Raw genomic sequence first — 27,127 nt, 5'->3', positions numbered from 1 at the left:
TTGAGAACTATCCCATGGGTTTGCAGTGGGCTCGGTGCCTGCTCGTCCCGCGAGTGGCTTGGCAGCCGACGTGCTGAGGCATGGGGTCCTCCCCGGCTCTGGGAGCAGGGGGACATAAATAGAGGGGACAGGTGGGAAGGGGACATAAAACTGACATAAAATGTCTACACGGTATAAGTAACAATACTTAGGGGTATGGCTGGGATGAGGTGCCCAGTGAGATGTGGAAGTTTTGGGACCTCCCTGTGCCAGGGTGCTGACGCTGGAGATCAGGGTCCCACAGGCAGACTCTGGCGCAGTGCCTCAGCACAGCCGGCCAGCTCCATGCGCTCCAGGGCAGCAAAGACGTGGTCCAGTGTGGCACTAGTCTGCTGGCACCAGCGCTTCAGCATCTCGTACTGCTGGTCGCGGATGTGCGCCACCTCCAGCTCTACCAGCTCAATCTCTGCCTCCCGCAGTTCCAGCATCCGCATGAACTCCTTCCAGCGCCGTACTGGCACTACATCGATGACGGCATAGAGCTGGCTGCCCTGAAGCAGGGCACTGCGGGGCTCTGGGGGTGCAGAGGACTCCCCTTTGTCGCTGGGTGGCTCACACAGCAAGGCCTGGTGGTTGAGGCTCTGCTTTGCTGTGCCAGTGGCACGCTCTGTCCCCTGTGGGGAGCATGGCTGGGTCCAGCACAGGTTGTCCCACCTCCGGGCACTGAACTGGCACCATGGTGTGGCTGCAGCCCCAGCCATTGTGGTGGTGGCCTGTGCCGTGGGGAGGGGACTACCTGCCAGGGCACCATGCCAGAGCCTCTTCCTCTTGTGGTAGATGGCAAGGGCACCCAGGAAGAGAGGCCCAGTGAGTCCCAGCAGGATGTACTCCAGACCTGAGCCTGAAAGGAGCAGGAGCGTTTCCATCAGCTGGCCAGCATGGTGACTGCACACCACCGACCCTTGCCCCACTGTCCCCATACCTTGGTCATTGTTGCTGCCGCATGCTTGCTGGCACTCTTTGCCACACGTGTCCAGTGTGGTCCTGCAAGGAGATGGGACCCATGGGTGCCATTCTGTGCCATGCCATGGGCCCCACGTGTGTTCCTAGCCGGAGGGTCAATGCTTACGTGTGGCATGGCCGGCACTCGTTACCGTCTCTGTAGAAATCAGGCTTGCAGCTGCTGTCACAAAGTGTGTCCTGCGCCTCCGAGCCTGCGGAGAGGGTGGGCATGAGGCACGGTTGCACAGTCAGAGGTGGCACAGCTGGCAGGTTGTGCCATGGGGCAGCTGGCACTCACAAGGTCGCTGGATGAGGCGCCCAGTGCAGGTCCGGCATTTTCGGCAAGAGAAGTCCCTGCAATGCTCGTCAAGGCAGACACGGAAGTGGCCGGGCTCACAGCCACAGGCGACGTTGCTGGTGGCCGAGCAGTTGCTCAGCACACTCTGGAAAGCTGCACAAAGCACGCAGTGAGCAGCATGGCACCACGCTCCATAGCACTGCATGGTGTGGTGTGGTGCCAGCTCACCTTCTCTGTCACACTGGTAGCAAGCCTGGCACTTCCTCAGGGTGTTGGGCTGGGTGCGGAAGGTACCGGCGGGACAGGCGAGGCACTCGCTGCCATTCTCAGGGCTTGTGCAGGGCTTGGACAGGAATGTCCCTGCAGGGACAGTGGGGTGACAGGGAGCACGGCCACCTGGAGCAATGCACTTGCAGCGCCATGGTGTGCTGTGCCATGCCACGCGGATTGGGCTGCGCTCACCTGCGGGACACTGACGGCAGCACTGGTGAGCAGCCTCGATCCAGTTCATGCCAGCGGGGCACCGGGCGGGGACTCTGCTGGCATGTCTCCGCAGGCGGAGGAGTGGCTGCACAAGGACCCCCTGCCTTTGCGGCACGGCGCGGTCCCGCCACCCTGGGGGCTGCGATTCGCTGGCCGCCAGCCACAGCGCTGCCAAGGTCACCTGCAAGCAGGGAGAAAGAGCCGGGCTGCAGGCAGCCGGGTTGTTCCAGGAGCCGTGCACCCGTGGCTCACACCAGCTCACAACTGCGTGGAAACAGATGCCTGCACAGGGCAGAACGGCTGAAGCCGCGGCCTCTGCCCCAAAGCCGCGTGGGTGTGCTGCCCCAGGGCCGGGAATGCCCCGCGGCAGCCCCTGGGCTCTGCTTTCCCCGCAGTACACGAGCAAGCAACTTCCGGCTGGCACTGTGTGCGGGGGCCACTGTGCCGCAGCCTGTGCCCCGGGGGCTGTGTCCCCGTGCGCTCTGCAGCTGGGGCTTCCAGGCTGGCTGGGGAGCGGCACTGAGATGCTCGACCGCCTGTGCCAACAGGACCCCTGCCAGTTCACCAGGGATGGGGACGAACGAGTCAGGCACACAGACTGCTGGCGCTGCCAGCTCAGGGAGGTGTCGGTAGCCGGGCTCTTAGGGGTTAATGGTGCCAGTTTTGACTTTCCTGGGGTTTATCTCCCTCACAGAGGAGGCGATTTCCTCCCCGAAAGGAAGCCGTGCCTGGCTCACGCTCCCCCCGATGCTATCGCGCCTCGTTACGTGCGTCCTAAAGTAGGTCACTGCTCCCCCGCGGGGTACCAGGTGCTGTCCGCAGGATAGCCCCGCTGCCCTGGAAGCCCCGGTGGGTGCAGCGAGACTGCCCACGCTGACACCCCTTCCACAGGCCGGGCCGGGGGCTGAGAGGACCGTGGCACTGATAGTGTGGGCAGGAAGCCAGGGGATTCCTCGCTGGGGGCTGGATTTCCCAGCCGTGATGGCCCCGATTACGGCAGTTGAATCATTTTCTACTAAACCCGCCGCCACCGGCAGACTGGAAACCGCGCTGGGCCGCCCCGCTCGCAGAGCGCTGCCGGCAGATCCGGGCGGCTGCCTCAGTCCCGGCTGCCAGCGGCACATCTGAGTCACCGCTGAGGCACGACCGTCCCGCAGCGGGGCCCTGCCCGCGCACCCCGCCTGCAGACGGGCAGCGGCCCCTGCCCAGCGCGGGGAGCAGGTGCCCGGCGGACAGGGGAGTGGTGGACACGGAGCAGGCCCAGGGTTGGCAACGCGGTGGGGAGAGCCACGGCCGCTTGTGCCGTGCAAGAGCCTCTCCCGCCCGGAACGCCGCCGCCGCTCCAGGCGCCCGTGTCCCGGGGCCGCCGCCCGTGCGCCTGGCTAGCCCCGGAGGCAGCCGCCCGCAGGCTGTCGACATAGCCACTCCCCGCGGCACTGCCCAGCCTGCAGCCCCATGACTGACCCCACTCCTCCCACTGCACCCCGCATCCTGTCTGTCTCTTTACGGCCCGTGGCCCCCGCGGTCACGCCACACCGTGAAGGTTTTGTGCAGCAGAGCCCGTCCCCAGCTCTTAGCCAGAGGGGTAAGCGGTTTTGGCGCGCTTGGCATTGGAGTTAATCCATCTTCCCCCCTCCCTCCCTCCTCCAGACCTATTACGGCCACAGCCGTGGGACACCCCACGACTGGTACCAAGGATCTATAGGACCCCCACGCCACCGCACTCACCCAAGCCGCCCCAGGGCAGCAACACTTCATCCTTGTGGCCGATGCGGCTGGGTCATGCCGGGGCGGTGAGGGGAGCAGGGCAGCAGGTGCACTGGGGTGTCGGGGCAGCTCAGTGCCCGGGCGGGGTGTCCCGGCACCCCATGGCTGCCGTCAGCAGCACGCGACGCGTGGTGAGTGAGCGCCAGCCCTCCCCAGGCAGGCTTTTACGCCCAACCACAGCAGGAGGAAATGCTTTTTTGGAAATGAGTCCAGGGGGTACGAAACCACATGACGAGAGTGCTAGGCGCGGGAGGGACCTGCGCTGCCTCGCCTCGGACACGGCCACCGCCCTCCCTTGCTCGTTGGGGCAGAGCCACGGCCGTGGGGGTGATGGGAGTACACAGGGTATGTGGGGACCAGTGCTGACCTGCATCCCAGGGCTCCATCCCCACCCCGAGCTCTAGAATGGGAGTCTGGAACTGGCCCCAGCCCCCTCTTTGTCCCGGTGGGGCTCCCTCAGCCACACTGCACCCACTCAGGTGATGCCCAACCTTGGGTGCCGCTGAAGCCGAAGGAAAGGAGAGGCGGACATGAGCGTGCACCAGCTGGTTTTATTGTTCAGCTGGGACGTGGAGTGCGGCTGAGCGTGGGGGGGCAGCCGGGGCTCTTGCCACTGTGCATGTCCCGCTGTGGCTCCCACACTCCGGTCCCAGGTGCTGCCATCCACTGACACCCCACAGGGCAAACCTGCTTCAGCCCTGCACCATCCTCTTCCACCACCAGCCCCAGCCTCCTCCCTGTGCTGTCCACAGCACCGTGCCACTGGCACCACATCCCTTTCAACACCTTCCCCACTCGCCACTCCCGACATCATCATCCCTTCATCGCCTGCAGGGGCTGACCCACAGTCTCCCACAGCCCCCCACAGCCCCAGGGCCCCCTGCCCGACAACTGTTATGTCGGGGGACAGGGGGCTCAGCACAAGCCACGTGCCATGTCCAGCCCCACACCGCCATGCCCAGGACACGTCCTCGCCAAGGGGACTGGTCTGCATCCCCATCCATGTCCCCACCAGCGTGGCATCCCAGTGCCTGCTCTGCCCAGCCCCGGCATTACGCTACGGTTAGAAGCAGGAGAAGCTCCTTGGTACATCCATGCATCTGTCCCTTTCCATGCCAGCGGTTCTCAGACCTCCCTGCAAGACACAGAGTGGGGAGAGATGCCTTCAGCACTGGGACTCAGTCCTTGGGAAGCCCCTGGAAGGGCCGGGGCATCCCCCAGGAACAGGCACCATGTGCTTACGAGGCAGTCAGCGTGGAGTTGAGCAACAGCGTGGTCCGGATCCGGTACAGCTGTGCCAGTGTCAGCTTGCGGTGCTGTGCCGACTGTGGGTCCGAGAGGGTTCGGCGGGCGGGAGGTTGGAGGTCACGCCTTAGCTCCCCTGGGAGGGATGCTGGGCTCTCCACTGGCTCTTCTGGCTCTGAGAGCTCTGATGTGGAGCTGCCACTGCTGCTGGGGGCAGCCAGAGGTGCAGGGTCTTGGCTAGTCCGGGGGCAACCAGCACAGAGGTCAGAGAGGCTGCGGCTTTGGCTTAGGGGGCCTGGGGAAGTGGGCGACAGGAGTTGGGGCAAGCTGGCCTCTGACTTGGACTTAAGCACCCTGGCTGGGCAAGGCAGGAGCTGCACAGGTGTCCGGCGACGCAGCCGGGGCGAGGCAGGCCGTGGAGCCGGAGGGGCCAGAGAGGGCTCCCGCCCCTCCTCGGCTGTCCCCTGTGGCTGCTGGCCAAAGTCCCGCAGAGAGGCAGGTGAGAGCGTGCCATAGGCGCTGTCGATGGAGGACGAGCGACAGCCGCTGCCTGGGGAGGCCACGCCATGGGGCGAGGGGACAGGCAGGGCGCCTGCAGGCAGCTCCTGGGTGGGAGTCTCGGCAGAGGTGGGGGTCTCAGCAGATGTGCCAGTGCCGATGGAGGTGCTGGTGCTGATGGAGGAGCCATCCGAGGTTGAGCTGAAGGGTCCTGCATCCCAGTCTGGGGAGGAGAGCTCATCGCCACCGTCTGCTGCCGCCATGGCCAGCGTCTCGGTGGAGCCGTCAGACGGGCTGTGGATGCAAGAAAGTGAGAAGGGGCCTGTGCCAGGCTGGGATTGTGCAGGTTTTCCCCTCTCTAGCTCCCTACCACTGCTGTGAGTCCGGGCTGGCACTGCTGTGGTGCAGGATGGTAGGTGAACTGGCAGCTGAGGTGCCACTCTCACCATCATCCTCCTCATCCTCCTCATCTTCCTCCTCCTGCTCTTCCATGTGCCGGCGCTGCCGCAGCCGCTGCAGCAGGTTCTGGGAAGAGGGAGTCGTCAGTGAGGAATGGGGTGTGCACAGGGCACCCACTGGTCCCCTACCCACCCATGTGCCCTCACCTGGGCATTACGCACTGCCTCAACCCAGCTGCGGCACAATGGCCCACTGGTCTGGAAGGTGTAGGCGGCCACAGCACTACCCAGCTCGTTCAGGTAGATGAGGAGAAAGGAGCCTGTGGGCAGGGGCTGTCAGCAGTGTCCAGGGACCTCCCTGTAGTCCCCCTTATGCCCAGTGCTCTTACCTGTGTCTCTGAGCTCCCGGCAAACGACTCTGTCCACCAGCAAGGGCTGCCGGATCACCTTGGTGCGCTCAGCCTTCTTGAAGGGCTTGGTGATGAGGAAGAGGTCAGTGAAGAGGAAGCAGTAGACGTCCATCTGGGGGTGAGAGTGGGGCCACGGGCACCAGTCAGTGCAGAGAGTGAGGGTGGGTAGGCAGGGGCCGGAGCCAAGACCTCCCTGTCCCCTGCAGTCCTCACCTTGCTGTCTTTACCTTCCCGCATCCTCAGGCTGCCCTCGAGGAGGAGCTGCCGGGTGTCCTCCGGGGAGGTGCCAGGTATGGGGGCCGTCAGGTCCAGCCGGAGGAACTCCTTAAGCAGCTGCCAGAAGCCCCCAGTGTCAGTATGGGGTGCATGGGGTAACATGGCATAGGTGGTGTGGCATGACATAACATGGGGTGGCTTGGCATGAAGTGACATAGGGTGGTACAGTATGGTAGCAGAGCAGTGTGGCAGAGTATGGCATTGAGTGACATGGCTTGAGATAGCAGCTCTGCCATGTCCAGCCTACCTTGTCCACCTCATCTGTGCTGCCCTCCACCACCTCGTAGGCATCGATCCGGCTGAGAATGGCGTCCAGGCGCTGCCGCTCCTGCCGCTGGCGCATCCGCGAGTTGACATCATTGATGAAGCGCTCCACAGAGCTGATCTGTTCCAGGAGTGGCAGTGGGTTTGAGGGGCCAGGAGGGGCCACCGACGCTGCTGCCCCCCACCCCTGATGGCTTACCATGGTGTTGATAGCGTCACGGGCACGTGGGTCATCAGTCTTCTTCAAGATAGACTTGAGGAGCAGCGGGTACTTGGTGAGGCGCTGGTGAGGTTTCACCAGCATGTCACTCAGCTTCAGGCGGCTGCACTGCTCCTGCTTCTCAGCCCACTGTGGCACACAGGCATTAACACCGGCAGGGCCCAGCCCCAGCCCCAGCCCCAGCCCTGGTCCCCGCCCTCCCTTTACCGTCACATAGGTGCGGAAGAGCTCGCTGTCCCGCAGCAGTGCCCGCATGTACTCCATGCAGCCCTCCTCTTCCATGCAATACCGCACATAGGGCTTGAAGAGGGACCCGAACTGGGGGACACAAGGAGGTCACCATGCAGCACGCGCCATGGCCTGGCTCCCCACTGTGGTATGGCATCCCCACTCACCATCTTGAAGGCATCAAGGAAGTCAATGGGGTCAAGCAGTGCCCCAGTCCGTCGTGCCTTGGCCAGCACTGAGACCATGACACTGCGCCACAGCTTGCAGTGCAGCCGGATGATTTCCCCAATGTTGCTGAAGAGCCTCTCAGCATCCACCTGTGGGGGTGAGGTGGTCAGTGCTGGGAAATGGCACCTCCACCCTGCAGCATGGCAAAGCTGAGGATCTATCCCTGAACACCCTGTCCCCTGCAGCCCCCTCCACTCACCTCACAGAGCAGCCCTGACTCCTGTAGGTTCACCAGACAGGAGAGAAAGAGCTGTGGGGAGAGAATAGGGAGCCGGTGAGCTACAGCCACAGTCCCTAGCCCCAGCACAGTGCAGCAGCTGCCAACACTCACATCAGTGATGACTTTGAGGTTCCGGATGTAGGTGGCCTCTGTGTGCAGCAGCTCCCAGATGGCTTCCTGCTGGTGGCACTGCCGGCGCGACAGGACCTGCCAGGCTGAGTGTCAGCATTGTGCTGAGTCCTGGGCAGAGCCCCTGAGACTCCCCAGGTCCTGTTCCTACCTCTGTGCCCTGGATGATTTGCTGCCAGCTGTCCTCCAGTGTCAGCCCAGCCTCGTCCCCATCCTCCTCCCAGGAGTCACGGTCAAAACGGAGCTGGGGCGGCAGCTTGGGCAGCCCAAAGGTGCTGTAGGCATGCAGCCTGTTCACCAGCTGCTCCAGCTTCTCAGTCTCCTGGCCAAAAGTGGGGGACAGAGCGGCTCGGTGGGGGCCAGGGAACATGTGCCACGGACCACCTCACCCTCTCTGTGGAACTAGGGTCTCAAGCCCCAGGACAACCCATTCCAGCTCCCCAGCACAGCCACAGGCAGTTCCCATATGCCCTCCCCATGCCTGCATCCCACATACCCGCACGAAGGAGCCCGTGTTAGTCCCGGAGCCGAAGAAGCCGCTGAAGCGGCTGGCAGCACGATTCTTCCAGGTGTCAGTGCCATTGGCGGGAAGAGAGCTGCTGCTGTGCAGGGCTGGCTCAGGGCTGGGGATGCTGGTGTCCCCCAGGAACTCTGTTATGTTCTTCCTTCGCCGTCCCAGAGCCTGCAGAGGGGACAAGCAGTGTCCCCAGGTTCAGTGTCCAGCAGTGCAGCCATGGCACTGGGATGGGGACAGCAGCCTGGCTGACCTCGAGCACCGTGGGGCAGACAGACAGACACCCAGATGTCAGCCCCGGGCAGCGGAGTCACCCGGCCATGCTCCCCTGCCTGCACTGACCTGCCTACCTGCGTCCCAGGGGTGCAGAGCCCCGGGGGTGCAGGACCCCGGGTGCTACCTGGCCAAGCCCGGCCGGCCATGGAGAAGCGGCCCCTGCAGCGCGGGGGCTCAGGGCATCCCGAGGGTCGCAGCACCCGGCCGAGCCGCCCGTCCCCAACCGCACTCCCGGCTCGGACCACAGAGCCGGGGCCGGGACAGGCTGTGGCCGAGCTCCTCCGAAACAAAAGGAGGTGGGGCCAGCGCCGAAAACCTAATTTCCCTCCTCGGCAGATAAGCTACCAGAGCTGAACAATTCACCGGCGGAGATCAAAGCCCCCCGGCTGGTCGCGAGAGCTGGGTCACGGCCAAGAGGCTCCCGCCGCCCCGGGCAGCGCTGTACCGGCTGCTCCGTGTGTGTCCCTGGGCCGTGCCGGGATGCGGCAGCTGCCATCTCCTCATCGTGGCAAAAAACGCAACAGGCTCGGGGCTCCCTGCCCGCCGCACAGCCCTGGGAAGCCGCGTGCTGCTGCCACCGCCGCCACCACGGCCCCACACCCGGCCACGTCGGTAGACCCAGGCGGGAAGAGCTGCTACCGGCACCATCACCATTACTCACTGTGCTGTCACTCCTCCAGGTGCCCCGGCCGCCACCAGCCCTATCGCCTCGGTGCCACTTGGGGCCCACCTGCCGCCAGGAATGTGGTCGGGATCGAGACCCCCACAGAGGTGGCTGGTTGCCCACTTGACCCCTGGCCCTGCTAGTGCCTTGCCGCTCCCGCAGCCAGGCATTATAGTCCTGGACACGGGCAGCCACTAGCCCTGGCCATGCAGCCAGTTTGCCACCCTCAGGGCCTGCTGGCACAGGATCAAGCAGTGTCCCCCTGTCTGAATCCTGAAGAGCTACTCCCTGCAGGCCTGGCACCCTGGTCCCATGGGAGTGACACCCAGCCTGGTCCCACACCTTATCTGGGGCCAGGGTCCACGGGGCAGGACAGAGCTGCTGTGCTCAGCAGCTGCCAGGCGCCACAGTAAGAGGAGGGCCAGCGGCCAAGGCGAGTCCTGGGGCCAGGACAAGTCCCAGGGGCGGGGTGGCACTAAGTGGCAGCCACCACTGGTGGCACCACTGGGGCCCTCAGGGCTCCTATTTGCCTTTGCTTTGGTGCCAGCCTTTACCTGGCACAGCCGAAGGGCTGGTGCTGCTGCTTTGAGCTGCTACACTACCATGGCTTAGCCAGCACAGCACAGCACAACACAGCACAGCCAGAATATCACAGCTAGGAGAAAAAGCCGGTCTTGAGAACTCCAGGGGGATCTCCAGCCCACACCACACGAGGCCATGGAGAATACACCATGCTGCTGCCCCATGACCCGTCTTCAGAAAGAATGGCTATGGGGGGATCACCCATGCTGTTGTCCCATCCCCAAATCCTTCCTCCCCTGAGCTAGCACTGGCACTCACCAGGCTCTCATTGCCCTCCCGGCGTCCTGGCAGCGGCTCCAACACTGGCCCAAGGAATGCAGCACTGCTGGCAGGGTGCAGGATGGGCAGGCTGGCTGACCTGGCATCTCGCACTGCCTGCTCCACCTTCAGTTCATCTCCAGGCTTGGCTGTGGGAGCATCAGGTTGTTAGTGTCCTCTGGGAACTTTGGAGCAGCCAAGCCTCCCTCTGGGCCCCCTCAGCACCTTTCACCCGCAGATAATGTCCCCCGAAGCGATACGCCTCGAACTGAAGGGACAGAGGTGTGTGGGACTGGTCCAGGTAGATGTCCACTTTGCCCAGCTCGATTGCCTTCCTCTCGAAGACTGGCAGCAGCACTTCCCTGCAGGACATGAGTGCCACATTTGTCTCTGCATCTGTCCCCACACTGTACCTTGTCCTGTCTCCAGCAGACTCACCCCAGTGACTTCTTCTTCACAGCTGGCACAATCTCTGCTTCGATATCGATGCTGAGGTCAAACTTCAAGGTGAAACACTCTTTGCTGGGGTCCTGGGGGCAGGTGACAGCTACTTGCCCAGGGGTCCCTCCCTCCCTCCCACCAGGGCCATCCTGCTGCCCTGCTGAGTTCCCCAAGGAGAGGAGCCAGTGCCTTACGTCCGTGTGCCTGCGCCAAGCCTTCTTCTTGGGCAGCTTCAGAGCTGAGCTCCTGCGCTCCCTGCGGGCACAGGGAGGGCAGGGTGACAAGGATGCCACGGGCAGGGGCTGCACACGGGCTGTGCAGGGCTAGGGGCTCACCCTCTGCTCTCTGACGGACCCTCCTCCTCCTCCTCCACATCAGAGGCAGGGCTGGTGCGCGGGGGGCACGAACGTGTTGACATGTTGCGGGCCAGGACGGAGCCTGCAAACGGGCATCGAACTGGGCTGTGACACCTCCCCCAGCTCCGTGCTGGCTCCCAGTGCATCCCATTCCCATCCCTGAGTTGCACCAGCCCCGAGTGCATTCCATCGCTCCTATCCCTGCGCTGCACTTCTGCCGCGGAGCCGCGGGAGCAGCGGTGCCCCAGCCCCGTCCGGCTCACCTTGCGGGGACAGGTCGAAGCGGATGTGGCCATCGAAGTGCATGGCGCCATGGAGGCGGCCGTCGCAGAGCTCACACAGGCTGAGGGGGCCGCTGAGGCTCAGCTGCCGGCACTCGGCGTGGTGGCATTCCTGCAGGGACATGAGTCCATAGCGGGCTGCCAGCTATGGAGCGTTGAGAGGAGGGATGGCCAGCACCGCGAGCAGCAGGGTCCCCTCTCCCGCCCCCAACCGCAGCTGGCGCACTGTTCTTCGGGAATGCTGAAGCCAGAGTGGGCACAGGGAAAGCAGCATGACCAGGACATGGCCATGTGGCAGTGGGTGCCGTAAGGACATGGTGATGACACGGGGGCTTCTGCGCCTCAAAGCCCCTCCCTGCTCCACTGCAATGAGCAGAGACCCTGGGACACCTGCACACGCCGAGGCTTGTGAGCTGCGGGACAGTCACCTGTATTGTGGCACTAGCACCTCACCAGGGGCCCAGGAGGCCGCCCTGGCACCCCACAGCCCCTTTGTGCTGACGAGAGCCGTGTCCCCGTGGCAGGACGGAGGAAGTGAGCGTCTGCAGCCAAACAATGCTCGAAGCCGGCGAGTTTCCTCCGATTGTGTGCGGCCACGGCCGCGGCCCCAACCCCTCCAGGCATTCACAGCGGGTTATTTTTAAACCCCCAGCCAGGCCCCCAGCACAGCGCACAGCCTGTGTTCCCTGGCCGGTGCCCGTCTCACTGGGGCGCCTACTGGCCCCGCTCCTGGGTACCGTGGTGCCGCCGGCCACTGCCACCAAGTTCTGTTGCACCGCTGACACATCCCCGTCCCCGTGTGGGACCCCTAACGCCAACCTGCCCGCGGAGGGGTGCGAGGGTGCCGGGAGGACACAGCCCTGCCGGGCTTGCCTGCAGTACACCGCGCTGCTGCGGGGAGGAAGCGCCTGTGCAGCTCCAGCCGCCCCCGCTTCCTGCCCTCCTTCCTCCCGGCGCTGCTGAGGTCAGAGCTGACACGCTCCCACCACCCGCGCTCTCTCCGAGGGGCCGCTGGCCCCTCTGCAGCACCCCCTGCCATCCACGAGTGTCCTGTCCCAGGACTGGACACAGCCTGAGCCCCGGTACACCTCTCAGCTCTCCTCCTCTCCCACCACAGCGTTGCTGCCATCGCGGCCATCGTGACACCTGCGTTTGGGGATATGGCCGCGGGTCCAGACAGTGCCTGCAGCTGGCATTCATCCAGTGAGATCCCCTGAGACCCTTGGCAGCCACCCCAGAGGGATGCGGGGCTCCACCCTGTGCCAGCAGCTCATCCCACAGGAGGGGCCAGGCGGGATGGCCGAACCTCTCTGCCCGCCCCAGGGATCAGCTCCTGATTCGAGCCCCACGGAACTCTCAGCACAGAACAGCTCCGCCGCCCCTCAGCAGGTGCCTCACAAAGCAAGGGGGTTCACAATCCTGCACCATGACACGGCAGGATGAGCTCCCAGCCTGACCACCCTCCCTCTGCCCCCTCCCACCTCTCCCCCCCGACGCTACCTGCCAGGCACCATCAGGGGTCTGGTGACAACGGCGGGGTGGCCTCAGTCACTCTCGCCAGTCCCAGCGGCACTCCTGGGCAGCTACAGTCCAATGCCACGTGTGCCTCAGCAGCACCGGCCCTGCCAGCCCGGTGTGCAAACAGAGCACCGCGGCACACCCCGGTGCACCCGGGCCGTCCTGCCTGCTGCGCCGGAGACTCGCTAGGAGCCAGGCCGTGGGTCCGTCCCGGCTCTGTACAGCCGGCAGGAGAGAAGAGACCCTAAATCCACCCTGGCTTCACGTTAGCGAGCGGAGGGACAGACGGGCTGTAGTCGATTAGCCCAAATCAGGGCAGCTTGGAGAAACGCTTAAACCGCCTTTAAACGTGCCTTTAAATGCCAGCAGGACCCTGACACCAGCAGGGAATGCACACCCGGCACGGCAGGCCAGGAGCTGCCGACCAGGGCAGGGGCCCTTCAGGAAGTGGCAGGTTGGGCAGAGCTGTCCGCTGCCCCCTCTCACCTCCAAGACCCCAGGCAGCAGCTGCCCGGCGCTGCCCCCACCCCGCAGGACCCACCTTGGCCGCCCTTCTCTCTCCAGTGCAGTCCGGATTCTGGCAGTGCAACACTGTCTCCTCTTCTGGGCACGGCTCGGCTGTGGAGAGAGTAAGGTCAGTGCCTCGGTGCCGTGGTGAGCCCTCTCCGGGTCCGTGCTGAGGCCCCCACACCGGGAATCCCGGGTTTCAGAGCTCAGCAAAGCACTCGGGTTCAGCCCGCTCCTGCCCGCCCCACAGCTCATCCAGGGGAATGAAGCCCCATGCCCAAGAAGCCAGTGATGCATCCCCGCCGGGGGAACGCAGTGGCAGAATCCGGCACCTCCTGCTCAGCACCCCAGACTACAGAACGAGGACACGGACCTGCCCCAGCTCCCCTGGGGCTGGCACGGCCTGGGGCTGCAGCAGCAACACTACATCTGCCGTTGTCAGCCCCCAACGGGGCTTAGAAGCCACTTTAAGCTTTGACAGTTAAATCGGCCTTAGGGACAAATCCTATTTTGAAGGCTTTTGTTATGTGTCGAACCTAATCGTTTAAAAATAACAGACTCCGTGCTGTTCGCAGCGGCAAACGAGCAGTACAGACACCCTCTGGCAGGACAGCCCCGCTGCAGGCGGGGATGCACCGTTGGGAAGCTGCCTGCTGGGCAGGGAGCCACTGCCGGGGATATGGAGAGGCCAGATGGCATGGCTCTGCCACAATGGCACGGCTCTACCAGGTGGCACGGCTATTATACCAGCCCAGCGGCACAGGGACTTCCCCGCCGCACCACTTCCCTCTCCCGCATCCTTCCTGCCAACAAAAACAGCATCCACGCCGACCCGAGCGAGACCGCAGCCAAGGCCGAGGTTAGAAACGGTCTGCGGGATAAAACAGTCTGCCTTTTGAGGCAGCTCTGAAAAAACTGCTGCCTCTGCTTGGAGACTGGGAAGCATCTCGGAATGGTGCTGGTTGCCCAAGCTCCCATCTTGGGAGGCGATCACGGGGCTGCTGCGGCACTATGGACGTTGCTGGAAGGTGCAGGAGCAGCAGGGCAGCGCTCAGCTCTTCGCCCTTCGGGAGCCGGGCTGGGAGCCGGGGCCGGGAGCTGCCCCCGCGGCAGGAGCACAATGAGACCTCTGTCCCCGCGGCCGCCCCGCAGCGCCCGCCGGGCTTGGCCGGCCCCCGCCCCCCACCGCTGCCGTTTCACTTGACCTATCGGGAATAATAACGGAAACAAATAAGAAATTCTTTCATGCACCCAAGGGAAAGTTTTCAAAACTCACCAAAAACTAGAGACTGGCCGAAGCGGCCGGCGGTGCCAGGGATCAGCCCCACGCCGCAGCCACCGGCACGGCCACGTTCCCAAAAGCCGACCCTGCCCGCGGGTCACACATACACCAGGGCCTGGGACACACGGGCTGGGAGCTCCTCGCTTAGTGTTAGAGGCAGGAGTGCGTCCGGGTCCCCACCAGACACTTCGGGGGCTGCAGGAGAGATCCTGTCCCCATCAGCTCCTCTCCCCGCCCGGTCACCTCCTCCTTCTCCTGCTGCCGGCTGTGCTATTACACCCGGCGTTCCCGGTGACGGCAAACAAGTTTTGAAACCGGATCGTCCTTGCGGCAGAGCACACGACAGCGACTGCAGCAAGCTGCTTCAAACGCCTGCCTGGGCCGGGGGGAGCGACGGCGGCACGGGGCGCTTTGCTGAGCGCTCCCCAGCTGCACCTGTAGCATTCCCACGACATCCCGGCGGCACCCAGGAGCTTCTCCCAACCCCTCACCGTCGTTGCCAGGGCTGGAGGCTTTGGGCAGCCGCGCTCAGCCACAGCCTGCCGGTTGCCCAAAGTCCCCCAGCCACCTACCCCCGAGCTCCTCGCTGACGTCCAGGCTGGAGCTCCAGGAGAAGCGCTCCACTGCCCCGTACTCCAGCCCCGTCAGGACGGGCGGCAAAGCCTCCAGCTCGTAGGCACCCCGCTTCCTCCAGTATAGAAACATCCTGGGCTTGCGGCCGGGGGGCTCCCCGTAACCGTGCCCGCCCCGACGGGGCCACCGGTGGGACTAACCGGGGGAGACCAGCTCCGGCTTTAAGAGTGGGTCCCGGTCTCTGGACAAGCGGTGCATTGACGCCGCCGGCGGGAGCCGCGGGGCGGCCGAGGGTGCTGCTGGAGGCTGCCCAGCGCCCGCGCGGGGGGCGCACAAAGGGCCTTTCTTCAGCCTCCTACAGACATTGCACAAATTTCACTTTCCACCGTCTATGGAAGACATTCGGCCACGGAGACAAGACGTGTTTGTGATGGAAAGAATCAGCATTAAGAATGGGGCTGTTTGGCGGCTCTGCTGTCCGCCCGGCGCTTGAGGGGGCAGGAATGCACCGCCCCGAGCTCCGGTTGTATCCCTGCACCCGTGGGCACACGGGGGCCCCCAGCCTGCAGAGGGAAAACCAGGGATCTTCAGGGGGATTTTCCTCCTGCTAATCCAAGAAAGCACCAGATAGGGCTTAAGCCCCACAAAGACAACAAAAGATGGTACCTTGATCCTGCCCCATGCAAAATTTCCAGGCCAAGACAATCCCAGCCTCCAAACTTACCACAGCATCTCCTTCCAGAGGCACCAGGTGCTTCTCAGAGTTTTGTTGCCTCTAGGCACCCTTTGCCAGAAATTCAGTCGTAAATCACTGCTGCAAAAGTAACAGATTCCAGTGTATTGCAAAATTAATCCTGCTTGATTTAGTGCATCCTTAATATTAAAAGTGCTGACACAGATTCCCCACTGATCACAGAACAGCATTCTTGCTAGGACACTTCACCGAGGTTTATGCTCTAAAGCTCCCAGCCTCCTTGTTGTCCACTCAGGGAACGCCAGAAGCCAGTAAGGTTTGCCATTCCTGAGGCTGAAGCATCTACTTCTGGGCCCCAGCAGGCACTGGCATCCCCCCTGCCCCTAAAAGCCCCAAATCAGACGCAGCTCAGCCCACAGAGGTTACTCACTTGCCTCCTGACTCCAAGGGATGGAGCCACTGAGGGATCCATTGCCCTCAGCTGGGTAAGGTGGATGCTGGGGGGCTGGTGACAGCACCAAGGGGAATGCCAGGCTACAGCGCTTTTAGTGCTCATACTGCTCCCATGTCCTTTGTCTATCTCACCTTTCCTGAAGCTTTTTCCACCCACTCCTTCATGACTTGAACTCCTGTCTCACCCTGCCTGGGATGCTCCCCATGGGTGCACCATGGCCCCTTTATTTACTTTAACCACTGTTGAGGCCACAATGCTAGCCAACTTCTTCCTTTGCTGCCAGACCCAGCCATATGGGGATAATTAGGCCTAGATTAAGTTTAACTCTTTACAAGGCTGCAACAGTGTACAGCCTCTTTCAGCTCTTCTCCAGCTCTGTCCCCTCCTCACCTCTCAACCCAGTTTGTTTGTTTACAGCTGCTCGTCCCTGTAGTTCTAGGAAATCTCTTCCCAAACCAGATAAAAGCAATTTTGCAGATTACTCACACCCACAGCAGCCAGCAGCCAAAAAGCTCTGGCCCCAAGTAGTGCAGCACATTCCTCCTTCCTCTGCTTCCTCCCCCTCCTCCACAGACCTGGCCCAGGGGATTTGAACCAGCACTGGGCGCGGGGAGCTGCAGATTCCAGGGCTGGACTGTTCCCCAGTCTGGGCTAAGGCAGAGCCATGCCTCATTTCACAGGAGCTGCTGTTAGAAGCCAGGTTACTTTTGCAGTCACAGATCCAGTAAGAGCCCAGTGTGCTGGTATTGTCCATTAAGAATAATATTTTCCAAAAATGTCCTCAACTTCACCCGAGGCACTCATGCACCCCCCTGTGATTCCCACCACTCCTGGCTTCCCTTGGGAGCAAATTGCTAATTGACAAAGGGCTGGGAAGAAAAAGAAATTAAGTTCCTGTCATGTCCCAGTGGGCCAGACCAGATGGGGTCAAGTAAGGCCATACACCCCAGTGCTTCATGCAACACCTGGGTGACAAGTTACTCTCCAGTCCCATCCTGTTACAGCCTCTATCCATAGCACAGTCCCTTAGAGCTGGGGCCATGTCAAAGCTGCCTAAGCTGCTCCCAGACTGTGCTCAGGGCACTGAGCTCACCCTGCAGCACCAGATACGCAGCAGACAGCACAAGGCAGGAGACTGCAGTCTCAGCAGACAAGGTGGGCTGTGCAGCATGGAGTGGTTCCATGTTTATCACTCAGGGGGCCAAGGACTCCCTGTGGTGCTCCTTCCTTCCCCTCTCCTGGACCAGCAGGACACCCAGAGCCATGGATCAGCCACGGTGCCAGAATCCCACCACGGGCCCTTCCCCAAACCCAGGGGGACAGTGAAGTTCTGCTCAGGACACTGGATTGCAGACAGCCCCTGAGGGCCAGACAGGCAATGGGAAAAGGTCCCCACCAGAGTGTGGGCAAAGGCAGCTGCCCCCAGCTGTATCAGCCTTCACCTAGCAAAAGATCCAAATCAGCCCAATGTTTACCATAGATATTTATTACAAAACACAAAAAATACAAACAGAACATTACAAAACATTATCAAAACCAGCCCCACTGTAGCATCTACCTGCTCAGGGCCTCTGCAGCACCCAGGGCTCCTGCAACCACCTGAGGTCCTACATGAACAACCCCTGGCTGAGCACTCTGAGGTTTCAAGTGTAATCACACTCAAAGGGGAACTCCCTCCTCTTCAAATGCGGCTTCTTCTTCCTCAGTTTCCCTGAGCCCATGATACTGTAGTTGTAATCGGATGTGACGTAGGGTATCTCTCCCTCAACTCCTTGCTGGAAAATGGGAAAAATTAAACCAGAAACAACTTTAAGAACTTCAGAGGGGGAAGCACATCCCTCCCCAGGGTGACAGAGCTGATGGTGGGAAGGACCCAGCAATCACCAAACCCCACTCTGGCATCTGAAACTTGAACAGAACATTCTGTTCTCCCAAGGTTTCTGTGCTTAAGGACAATTTCACGGAGAGATAACCATCTGCTGATGCCCAGGCATCTCCCAGCACGCATCAGCCTCAGGAATAAGAAAATGGAAAACCTGCCAGCCAGTCACAGCTCAGCCAACCCCCACCCCTTCCGTGAGCTCCTACCTGGCCCACAAATACACAGTTAGGGATGGCAATGCTCCCAAGGAGCATACAATTCACTAGTCTCAGATTCTCTGGAGGCACTGGTGTCAGGATGTGGTAAAGTTTCTTCTCCATATCAACCCCTCGGACAATTCCTAAAAAAAAAAAAAAAAAAACACATGCAAAGCTCAGTCACTAGGTATCCCTGCTCACCGGCACATCCCTACACATGATTAAGCACCAAAGTCCAAACTGGAAGATTAAAGTCACACAAGGAAACTGAGACAACTACTGGAATTCTGCAAAAGCCACATGGAGTCCGCTTTTGAGAACATGAACCAGAAAATGAGTCACTGTGGAGTTCTGAGAAAAGCTCTGAGTGGCACCGTGCAAGGCCGTTCCCCGCAGCTCTTACCACCTGCTAATCGAAGTCCAAGGACTTCGCAGTACAACCTCTGTACTAACAGCAGAGAATACACCACGCTCATCCTACTTCTCTAACTGGTTTTAGAAGAGTAGGGTAATTCCATCAATCTGCAACCTGTCTGCAAAAACAAGGCAAGTGAGAGCAGAGTTTCAGGCATGCTCACCAAAGCCCAGGCAGTTGCAGACTGGTGTCTGTGTCAGCAGGACTGGCCCATCAGCCTGGCATTGGACTTCCTCTGGAATGCAGCAGAGCCCGACCCAGCTGGCGTTCACTGCATACATCATGTTGCTGGGAGCAACATCCGTGTGAATAACCCTGAGTGCAACAGCATTAAAAGGCACCTGAGGGGGGAAAGGGGAGAAATAAAAGTGGTCATCAGCTCCACATGGATTGAGTTTGAGTTCAGAGAGAAGACCTTGCTGAGTACAGACCCTGCACACTCTTACACCACACCTAGACACAGGCACTAAGGCAGGGAACACAAAGCAGTTTCTGCACCAACACCTGCACATGCAGAACACAGAGCGGATGTGTCATACCAGCAGCTCAACAGAAGCTGAGCTTCCAGATACCCTCCGTACAGCCACTCTGCAGATTAGAATGTTTACTCCTCTTCTGAGAAACACATACAGTAGGAACAGAACTGCCCATCACTTTAAGTTGGGCTCTATGCACACCTCCCGCAAACCATCCCAAAAAGCTCCTTTACCTGATATGGCACCAGGCTGTGCAGTGGGAGCACCGCCCCAATGTCCGGGCTCTGCAGGTGCCCCAGGTACCCCAGGATGGACATGTCACGCAGGATGCCGCTGTGCACTCGCCTGAAAGAACAGCCCTGTGTCAAGTACAACGTGTGGTTCTGTTCAGCCCATGGACCTCACACAGTATTTAATGTCCTACTTACGCTTCACCCGCCAGCCCTGCCCGAGGGAATTCCGGGTGGATATATAGCAGCTTGTGCTGTGGAGCTGACATGTCCTCCCCTTCAGGGTACTTCCAGCTCTCCAAGCTGTCTGCTCCCAGCTGCTTGCACTTGGATTGCTGCTTGCCCTTGGTGTGCAGCCCAGCGCTGAAGTGGACATGCTCAGGTGTCAGCGGGGGCATGGCCTTCCAGTCATAGATGTCCATCTGAACAATGTGGCTGGGTGACAATAGCCGGATGATATCAATGAGGAGCAGCAGCCCTTCACCTTCAGAAGCACAGGAAACACAGGACTGCTGCTACTACTGCGACAAGTGGACAGCAGCGTTAGCTCAGGGCAGACACGCTGTGAGAGTTCTTGCCCCACATGACCGTGTGCCACCGTTACCTCCCTCCCACACCTCTCCAGAGCAGAATCACCCCATTTACCTTTCACCCAGCCCATGGTATTGATGACTAGAGGCACTTCCTTCTTGTAGCAGCTGAACACGTATTTCACAACATCAAGGTACCTCTCCGTGTCCTGCTCACAGCTGGTCTGACCATAATACACCATCTTACGGGGCATCTGCTGGTGAGTGAAGGGAGGACCTGGCAAAGAGAGCACCAAACATCCAGTGCCTCCCCCAAGTCAAACCAAAACACTCCCATCTCTTAGCACCCACATGCCTCCTCTCCTGGAATAATCCATGCTCTTCCCACATGCCAACTGTCCTCCTTGCACAGCCTGCAAGTAGGGGAAACTGGTCACTTGCAGGCTGGGAGTTTTGCTTGTTTCGGGTTAATATTGGGTGTGTTTTTTTGTTTGAAATCACTGCTTACACACTTGCAAATCTTTGACAAACCATCTATGACAACCTGGTTAAACAGCAAACCAGCATGGCCACATCCTTTTAGACAGTGACCCAAATGTGCAAGACTACAAACACCAGTAGTTTCCTGGACTCTCTTTTTTCCACTCATCACAACCACCCAAATCTGTTCAGATCCACTTTGGATTTGTTAAGCTAGTTTTACCTAAAAGATACAGATTTTCCCAAAGAGACCTTCCACATCTGAAAGGCAGAACATCCCCTTTGACACACCTCAGCATGTACTACCACCTCTACAACATCATCTCTCTTTAAAGACAAAATGAGCAGAAGAAGAGGTCTGTGTTACTCAGGGAGTTTAAATGTCCCTACAAGAAAACTCAAAGAACATTTGGTTTGTTCTTTCCAGGAAACTCTGACAGCTGTAGCAGCAGCTTTCCCTGAAGCAGAGCTTCTGCCTAGAATACACTGTTCGTTTCAGAAACGGAACAGGTCTCTGGTAACCACAGAAGCAGTGGAACACATACCCAGAATGGGCTCCGTGACACTGCTCAGGGACACGCACCCAGGCGGTGTGAATTCCGTCTGGCCGATATCACACTCCATGTACTCGACCACAGGAAGGCTGCAGGGAGAGAGACTGTGTGTTAGCATCCACCAAAAGAAATATAGAATGACCTGAATGTATCAGAAGAGTAAACTGATTTTGTTCCAAGTTACAAAGCTAAAATTAATGAATAAAATCTCTTCTTCCCGCAACCAACACTCATGGTGCATTTTTAAGCATTGTAACTCCTCTACTGAACCCAAACTGTTTGGTGCCCAATATGCTCCTACACTCAGCAGCAATTTAACACTATTTCAAAATACAAAAGTTCGGGAATTGAACTTTTCTGAAATCACTCAAGACAAGAATGCCAGCTTTTCTGAATTATTGTTTGTGTTTAAAAGCTATGCACCTTCCAGGTCTGATGGCTCTTCTGAGAGACCTATCAAACATTTTTCTTTTTTCCTTCTCCTAAATCTCATGCAGCACTTAAAAGCTTGCAGAACATAGAAAGACTCACCGGTTCAGTAACAAGTTAATTAGGTATCTGTTAAAAGTCGATTTCCCAGTATTTTTTGGGCCACACACCAGCACCACAGGGACACCTTCATCTTCGGCTAGAAAGGAAAGCAGAGGGTGAACTTAACTGATGCTGGCATCACTGATCCACCCTAGGCAATGCCTAAGCTCTCTGCACGTTCTTTAAACAGAAAAACGTGACCCTCACAAAAAGCCTCATGTATCTGCTCTTCTTTTCTGCCTACTAAAGCCCCAACCTGACCAAAGGCCTGCACTCACCACAGCAGGCCTGGATCAGCTCCTCCAGTGCCAGGCACATGCTCTCCGACACCAGCAGCCCGCGGTCGGGGCTGCACTTCACGATGCCCACGGACGCCAGGACCGCGTCCTCTGGCGTGAAGTTAGACTCCTCCTTTTTCTAGGCGAGAGGGTGAGCACTCAGCACGGGGTGTGCGAGGCCACGGCCTGGGCGCTGACATGGGCGGTGCGGGGACGGCGCAGGGCGCAGCGGGCACCGCGCCGCCTCACCTGGGGCTCGAAAAGCCGCGACAGCGGTGGGTGGCTCAGCAGGAACCGCGTCACCGGCGTGTCCAGGTGCTCCAGGAGCACCACGGCGCAGTCGGGCGAGAACCGCGCCATCACCTTCACCCGCGCCTCTGCAAGAAGCAAGCGCCGCCATCACCCTCAGCCCCGCGCCCGCCCGCGAAATGGCACCCTCCCGCTCCGCAGCGCCCCGCGCACAAAATGGCCGCTCCCCGCACCGCCCGTGAAATGGCGCCCGTCCGCGCTCCCGTCCCGTCCCGCACTCACGCCGACGGACGCGGTGCGAGCGCATGGCGGCGCGGGCGGCGGCGCGCAGCTGGCGGAGGGCGGCGGCGGGCGGGCGGGCGCCGGGCAGCGCCTCCAGGCTGAGCGCGCAGTGCGTGGCCGGCGAGAAGACCGGCAGTCCCGGGTGGTGCGAGGCCACAGCGAAGCCCAGCAGGCGGACGGCACCGTAGAGGCAGCGCAGGCGGCACTTGCCGGTGAAGGTCAGCGCCTGCAGGACAGAGCGGGCGGTCAGGGCGGTGCGGGGCGCGGCGGGACCGGCGCGCTAAGAGCGCTGCTCACCTGCCGCGGCGCCAGCAGCAGCACGGCCGTGCCCTCCGCCGCCTCCACGGCCACCAGACCCGGCTCAGCCGGCGGCACCATCCCGATCCGAGTGAAGGAAGCGGCGAACTCCCGCCAGGCCGCCTCTGCCCGGCTCGTGCGGGCCAGGGCACGGGCCGTAGCCCGGCGGGGGCGGCTGCGCCGCGCGGGCATGACCGCCGAACCTCCTCCGCCTCTCGGGGCCGCCCCTCGGCCGGCCCCGCCCCGCCCGGCGCGAGGCCCCGCCCGCCGCCCCGTTAAGAGCCGCCCGCGCGGTGCGGGACCGCCCCGTCATGTCGCCGCCCGCGCTGCTCCGCCTGTGCCTCTGCGCAGCTGCTGCCGCCGCCTCCTCCCTGTTCACCCTTCGCGGCGATCACCGCCTGGCCGGGCTGTTCCCGCTGCACAACGCGCCGCACCGCGACGACGCCAGCTCGCTCGTGCGCGGCTGTGACGAGTGAGTGTCTGTGCTCCCCGTGCTCCCAACTCTCTGTCTTCCCTAACAACCACTCTCGATTCCACAGCGCTGCCTTCAAGAGCCACGGCTACCGCCTGTCCCAGGCCCTGCGCTTCGCCGTGGAGGAGATCAACAACTCCAGCACGCTGCTCCCTAACGTCACTCTGGGCTACGAAATCTACGACACCTGCTCTGAGCCTACCAACTTCCACGCCACGCTGTCTGCCCTTGCTCGTAAAGGCAAGCAGGATGTCCAGGTGCTCTCCAGTTTCCAATACTATGAACCCCAGGCTATGGCTGTCATTGGCCCTGACAGCACCCAGCTGGCCCTGACCACAGCTGCTGTCCTCAGCCTCTTTCTTGTACCGGAGGTAAGTGCAGGTCCTGCGGCTGATAAAAAACAGGGATCTAAACAAGCGATGGTTTCAGGGAGGGTGGGCTTAGAGCTGAGGAGCCTGGTAGAGATGGAAATGCAGCCCCTCTGTACATGCTATCCTAGGATCCTTCCTAGACAGTTGGTGGGCTGGCTTGCTATTCCTCACTGCTTTCTCCTGCTTTAGCATGCTTGGCACTGGGTCCACTGCCTGCCCAGCTCCAAAAAGGCTGCCAGTGCCATTAGCTCTCAGGGGTGCAGCTGCCTGCACCAGTGCATTCCACTTTCCTCTGGCTCCCTTTGCAGATCAGCTATGAAGCCTCCACAGAGTCACTGAGTCTGAAGCGGCTGTACCCCTCTTTCCTGCGCACCATCCCCAGCGACAGGCAGCAGGTGAAGGCCATCTTCTTGCTGCTGCAACACTTTGGCTGGACCTGGGTAGTGCTGCTGGGCAGTGACAACACCTATGGCAGGGCCAGCCTAGATGCCCTGCAGGAGCTGCTGACCACAAGCAATGTGTGCGTGGCCTACCGAGGCACCATCCCTGCCAACTCGGATGCCAGCAACCCAGAACTTCACAATCTGGTCCGAATCCTCACAGATGTCAAGGTCAATGTGACTGTTGTGTTCTCCACCAGAGGAAGCGTTCTGCCGTTCTTTGAGGTGGTGGTCCAGAGGAACATCACGGGTATGGTGTGGGTGGCCTCTGAAGACTGGTCCTTGGATCAAGCTATCTGGCAGGTGCCTGGCATCCAGAACATTGGTTCAGTGTTTGGGATGGCAGTTGAGAAGCCAGAGTCTACAATGCTGGAACGCTTTGAAGCTTGGAAGATGCTGGAGGAAGGCACTAGGGCTGAGTGTCCCAGCAGTGCAGAGGCAGGTGGGGAATCTGTGGAGAATACACGGCTGGACTGCACCCAGTGCTGCACTGGCTGCCGTGCACTTGCCACTGTCCCTGACATGTATGACGCTCAAGGCTCCTTCAATGTATACTCAGCTGTATATGCCGTGGCCCATGGCCTCCATGATCTACTGGGCTGTGCCTCAGGGGCCTGCAGCAAAGGCACTTTCTATCCCTGGCAGGTAAGAGCAACCTTGTGGAAGAACATCCATGAGGATCCTTTCCCACAGTGAAGGATTTTTTCCATTGTACCCAAAGGTTTAATGTCTTTGCCAAAGGCTCAAATCTCAGTTGAAGACTTGTGGGCTTCAGCTTCCCCTCACAGTCAGACCTAGATCTAGACTCCATCCTAGGTCACTTGTTCCTCTACCACCAGCCTCTCACTGGATGGGATTTCCTGCAGATGATGGGGGGCTAGTAAGTAGCTGCAGGACAGAGGAAGTGTTCTCCAGCACATCTCTCCCAATGGCAGGAGTCATTGGAAGGGCTCCTCTCTTATTCTTCTGTTTTACAGCTCCTACAAAAGATTAAGCAAGTAAACTTCACCCTGTACAAAAGCCGAATCTCTTTTGATGCCAATGGGGACATTCATAAAGGCTATGACATTATCATGTGGAAGTGGAGGGGACCAAACTGGGCTTCTGATGTGATAGGAACCTTCCGTGTGAACCCTGACAGACTGAGCATCAACCCAGGCAAAGTCCTGTGGCACACAGAAGATGGCCAGGTACTGTTCTGCACCCAGGTCTTGTTGACTGCTCACTTCCAAGCTGACTCCATCCCAGTGCCACCAGTTCTGGGTGTTTCCTCATAGCAGGGCAAAACTGAGGGCAGAGGCAGTGTTGGGGTGGGAGGTGCTAGAGTGCTGCTGAGCCTGAATTGTGCAGCTGCCTGCCAGCCTGACCCTGTCTGTGCTCCTGGCAGGCTCCCAGCTCAGTGTGCTCTAAGGCCTGTGAGCCAGGGGAGATGAGGCTGCAGCAAAGCCACCACAAATGCTGCTTCAGCTGTGTGGCCTGTCCACCGGGAACCTTCCTGAATGCATCAGGTCAGTACACCCCGGGGTCTGCTCCTGCCCCTTCCTCCCCTGCCTGCATCCTACCTCCTGCTCCTTTCTCACCATTCCCAGCCTCTCACATCCTGTGATTGGTAAAAACTCTGAGCTGACCTGAAGGCAGTGGCTCCTGTTTGCTTACCAGTGGGTATGCAAAGCCCATGCCCTGTGCTTTCCAGGGAGTACTGCCCACAGGTGAGCCCACCTGGGCAAATAGAACCCCTTTGCCTGTGGCCAGGGAAAGGGGATGTCCGGCCTGGTAGCTGTACCCTACACCACATCCTCTGCCAGGGATATTCAACCTAGTGGTTGCCTTTGTGGCCCAGATGGCACATGGGGCTTCCGCACTACGTGGTCACCAGCACCTGGCATATGGAAATGTCTCCTGCCTCAGAATCACCAGCCACAATGACAAACCCCTTCCTGGCAGTTAGTCCCTCAACACCCTTGGCCTGTGGAGTGGGCAGGGGCAGCTCTGGGGACCGCGGGAGCAGAAAGCACCCCTACATGGTACTGACCCATTCACCAGCAGGTGCTACAGATCCTTCTCAGGTTACTGCTGCTGCCTGGGGCCCCTTCCCACCCACAGCTCCCGTGGCCCTGAGCCTCACACAGCCGAGCCCCTGTCTCAGCTCATGTCATGGATTTTGGGAGACTTCACAGGATGAATTTTAGGTGGGGGGTCTCTTAGGAAAAGAGCCCCCTCTGCTACCCTTGGCTGAGAGCGCCTGCAGCAAGGACCAAGCGCAGTGAATGAGCAGAGCCAGGGAGCTATGGGCTGAGCTCTTACCAAGTTCGAGGAGTGTGATGTGTCCATGTCCTCCACAGACCCCTTTGACTGCCAGGCCTGTGGCTTGGACGAATGGGCCCCAGCAGGGAGCGAGGTCTGCTTCAACCGCACCATCGAGTTCCTGTCCTGGTCTGAGCCCCTTGCCTGGGGGCTGCTGGCCCTGGCTGTTCTTCTCATGCTGCTCATAGTGGGGCTGGCTGTCCTGTTCGCCTTCAATGCCTCCACACCTGTCGTCAAGTCTGCGGGTGGGAAGATGTGTTTCATCATGCTGGGCTCCCTGGCCTGCACCTGCAGCAGCCTCTTCTGCTACATCGGGGAGCCCTCGCGGGCGGCATGCCTACTGCGGGTGCCGCTCTTTGGCATCAGCTTCACCGTGTTCCTGTCGTGCGTGGCGACCCGCTCCTTCCAGATCCTCTGTATCTTCAAGCTGAACGCACGCTGCCCTGTGCTCTACGAGGCCTGGATGCGGCGCCAGGGGCCGGTGCTCTTCGTGGCCGCCAGCACGGCGGCACAAATGCTGCTGTGCGTGGTCACCGAGGCCGCCAGCCCCTCGGTGCCGCGGCGGGAGTACAGCGCGAGGGACGGGTGGGTGGTGCTGGAGTGCGGCCACAACGCCGCGGCCGACGCTGCCATTATCTACACGGTAGTGCTCAGCGCCGGCTGCTTCGCGCTCAGCTACGCGGGCACAGACCTGCCCGCCGCCTACAACGAGGCCAAGAGCCTGACCGTGAGCCTGCTGCTACACCTGGGCTGCTCGGCCGCCGTGCTCTGCTCGCAGGGCGCGCTGCGCGGCCGGGCCGAGACGGTGGCGCGGGTGCTCAGCACGCTGGGCACGCTCGCAGCACTGCTGGGCGGGTACTTCCTGCCGCGGGCCTTCGTCATCCTGCTTCGGCCGCACGAAAACACGGCCGAACACTTCCAAATGGCCATCCAGGAGTACACCCGCCGCCGGGCCGCCGCCTGAGCGGCGGGGCTCGACCCGCATCGCGCCTCCCCCGCCGCCGGGACCCACCCTCGGCCCTGGCCCGCCCTCGGCCGCGCGCTCTCATGCGTCACTGCCGGCGCCCGCTGACGCCACATCCGGCGGTGGCGGA

The 27,127-nt window shown here is 60.7% G+C and overlaps 4 protein-coding genes across 4 annotated transcripts; 1 reads left to right on the top strand and 3 right to left on the bottom strand.

The window, feature by feature from the left end:
• Positions 1–36: 36 nt before the first annotated feature.
• TNFRSF25 (TNF receptor superfamily member 25) lies at positions 37–3,520 on the bottom strand. The gene is made up of 7 exons (XM_062507697.1): positions 3,491–3,520; positions 1,742–1,943; positions 1,508–1,639; positions 1,280–1,432; positions 1,109–1,193; positions 962–1,023; positions 37–880 (listed from the first exon to the last, which is right to left on the bottom strand). Exons 1-7 carry the CDS (start codon positions 3,518–3,520, stop codon positions 270–272), a joined length of 1,275 nt encoding a protein of 424 aa, XP_062363681.1. The 3' UTR covers positions 37–269.
• Positions 3,521–4,336: 816 nt separating this feature from the next.
• PLEKHG5 (pleckstrin homology and RhoGEF domain containing G5) lies at positions 4,337–11,057 on the bottom strand. Its single transcript, XM_062507479.1, has 20 exons — positions 11,000–11,057; positions 10,716–10,818; positions 10,575–10,635; positions 10,378–10,469; positions 10,165–10,301; positions 9,940–10,088; positions 8,142–8,327; positions 7,797–7,967; positions 7,628–7,723; positions 7,496–7,546; positions 7,236–7,385; positions 7,048–7,158; positions 6,820–6,969; positions 6,604–6,741; positions 6,294–6,413; positions 6,060–6,192; positions 5,868–5,990; positions 5,643–5,817; positions 4,772–5,566; positions 4,337–4,664 (listed from the first exon to the last, which is right to left on the bottom strand). The coding sequence occupies exons 1-20, from the start codon at positions 11,040–11,042 to the stop codon at positions 4,655–4,657; spliced, it is 2,994 nt and encodes a 997-aa protein (XP_062363463.1). The 5' UTR covers positions 11,043–11,057; the 3' UTR covers positions 4,337–4,654.
• Positions 11,058–17,513: 6,456 nt separating this feature from the next.
• NOL9 (nucleolar protein 9) lies at positions 17,514–22,783 on the bottom strand. The gene is made up of 12 exons (XM_062507589.1): positions 22,447–22,783; positions 22,150–22,375; positions 21,868–21,995; positions 21,619–21,757; positions 21,341–21,437; positions 20,801–20,898; positions 19,891–20,052; positions 19,444–19,729; positions 19,249–19,360; positions 18,703–18,880; positions 18,134–18,267; positions 17,514–17,820 (listed from the first exon to the last, which is right to left on the bottom strand). Exons 1-12 carry the CDS (start codon positions 22,636–22,638, stop codon positions 17,689–17,691), a joined length of 1,884 nt encoding a protein of 627 aa, XP_062363573.1. The 5' UTR covers positions 22,639–22,783; the 3' UTR covers positions 17,514–17,688.
• TAS1R1 (taste 1 receptor member 1) lies at positions 22,628–27,016 on the top strand. Its single transcript, XM_062507588.1, has 6 exons — positions 22,628–22,918; positions 22,986–23,289; positions 23,598–24,374; positions 24,707–24,919; positions 25,117–25,237; positions 26,072–27,016. The coding sequence occupies exons 1-6, from the start codon at positions 22,758–22,760 to the stop codon at positions 26,995–26,997; spliced, it is 2,502 nt and encodes an 833-aa protein (XP_062363572.1). The 5' UTR covers positions 22,628–22,757; the 3' UTR covers positions 26,998–27,016.
• Positions 27,017–27,127: the final 111 nt, after the last annotated feature.

This window comes from Cinclus cinclus, chromosome 23, assembly GCF_963662255.1.
Source record: "Cinclus cinclus chromosome 23, bCinCin1.1, whole genome shotgun sequence".
In the NCBI taxonomy this organism is placed as follows: Eukaryota; Metazoa; Chordata; class Aves; order Passeriformes; family Cinclidae; genus Cinclus; species Cinclus cinclus.
Note: the sequence above shows the minus strand (reverse complement) of the source record. Positions and strands in the feature narration are given on the sequence as shown.

Excerpts from the sequence above, each read along its gene's own strand:
- TNFRSF25 (XM_062507697.1), bottom strand. The coding sequence starts at position 3,520 with ATGAAGTGTTGCTGCCCTGGGGCGGCTTGG. Across the intron at positions 1,944-3,490 it reads GCTGCCCTGGGGCGGCTTGG|GTGACCTTGGCAGCGCTGTG; the intron begins GTGAGTGCGGTG and ends CCCTGCTTGCAG. Across the intron at positions 1,024-1,108 it reads GAGTGCCGGCCATGCCACAC|GACCACACTGGACACGTGTG; the intron begins GTAAGCATTGAC and ends ATCTCCTTGCAG.
- PLEKHG5 (XM_062507479.1), bottom strand. The coding sequence starts at position 11,042 with ATGCACTTCGATGGCCACATCCGCTTCGACCTGTCCCCGCAAG. Across the intron at positions 7,386-7,495 it reads AGTCAGGGCTGCTCTGTGAG|GTGGATGCTGAGAGGCTCTT; the intron begins GTGAGTGGAGGG and ends TCACCCCCACAG. Across the intron at positions 5,991-6,059 it reads CCGGGAGCTCAGAGACACAG|GCTCCTTTCTCCTCATCTAC; the intron begins GTAAGAGCACTG and ends CCCTGCCCACAG.
- NOL9 (XM_062507589.1), bottom strand. The coding sequence starts at position 22,638 with ATGCCCGCGCGGCGCAGCCGCCCCCGCCGGGCTACGGCCCGTGCCCTG. Across the intron at positions 21,758-21,867 it reads CGCGGCTTTTCGAGCCCCAG|AAAAAGGAGGAGTCTAACTT; the intron begins GTGAGGCGGCGC and ends CCTCTCGCCTAG. Across the intron at positions 20,053-20,800 it reads TGTCACGGAGCCCATTCTGG|GTCCTCCCTTCACTCACCAG; the intron begins GTATGTGTTCCA and ends TCTCTTTGCCAG.
- TAS1R1 (XM_062507588.1), top strand. The coding sequence starts at position 22,758 with ATGTCGCCGCCCGCGCTGCTCCGCCTGTGCCTCTGCGCAGCTGCTGCC. Across the intron at positions 24,920-25,116 it reads GGCACACAGAAGATGGCCAG|GCTCCCAGCTCAGTGTGCTC; the intron begins GTACTGTTCTGC and ends TGCTCCTGGCAG. Across the intron at positions 25,238-26,071 it reads AACCTTCCTGAATGCATCAG|ACCCCTTTGACTGCCAGGCC; the intron begins GTCAGTACACCC and ends TGTCCTCCACAG.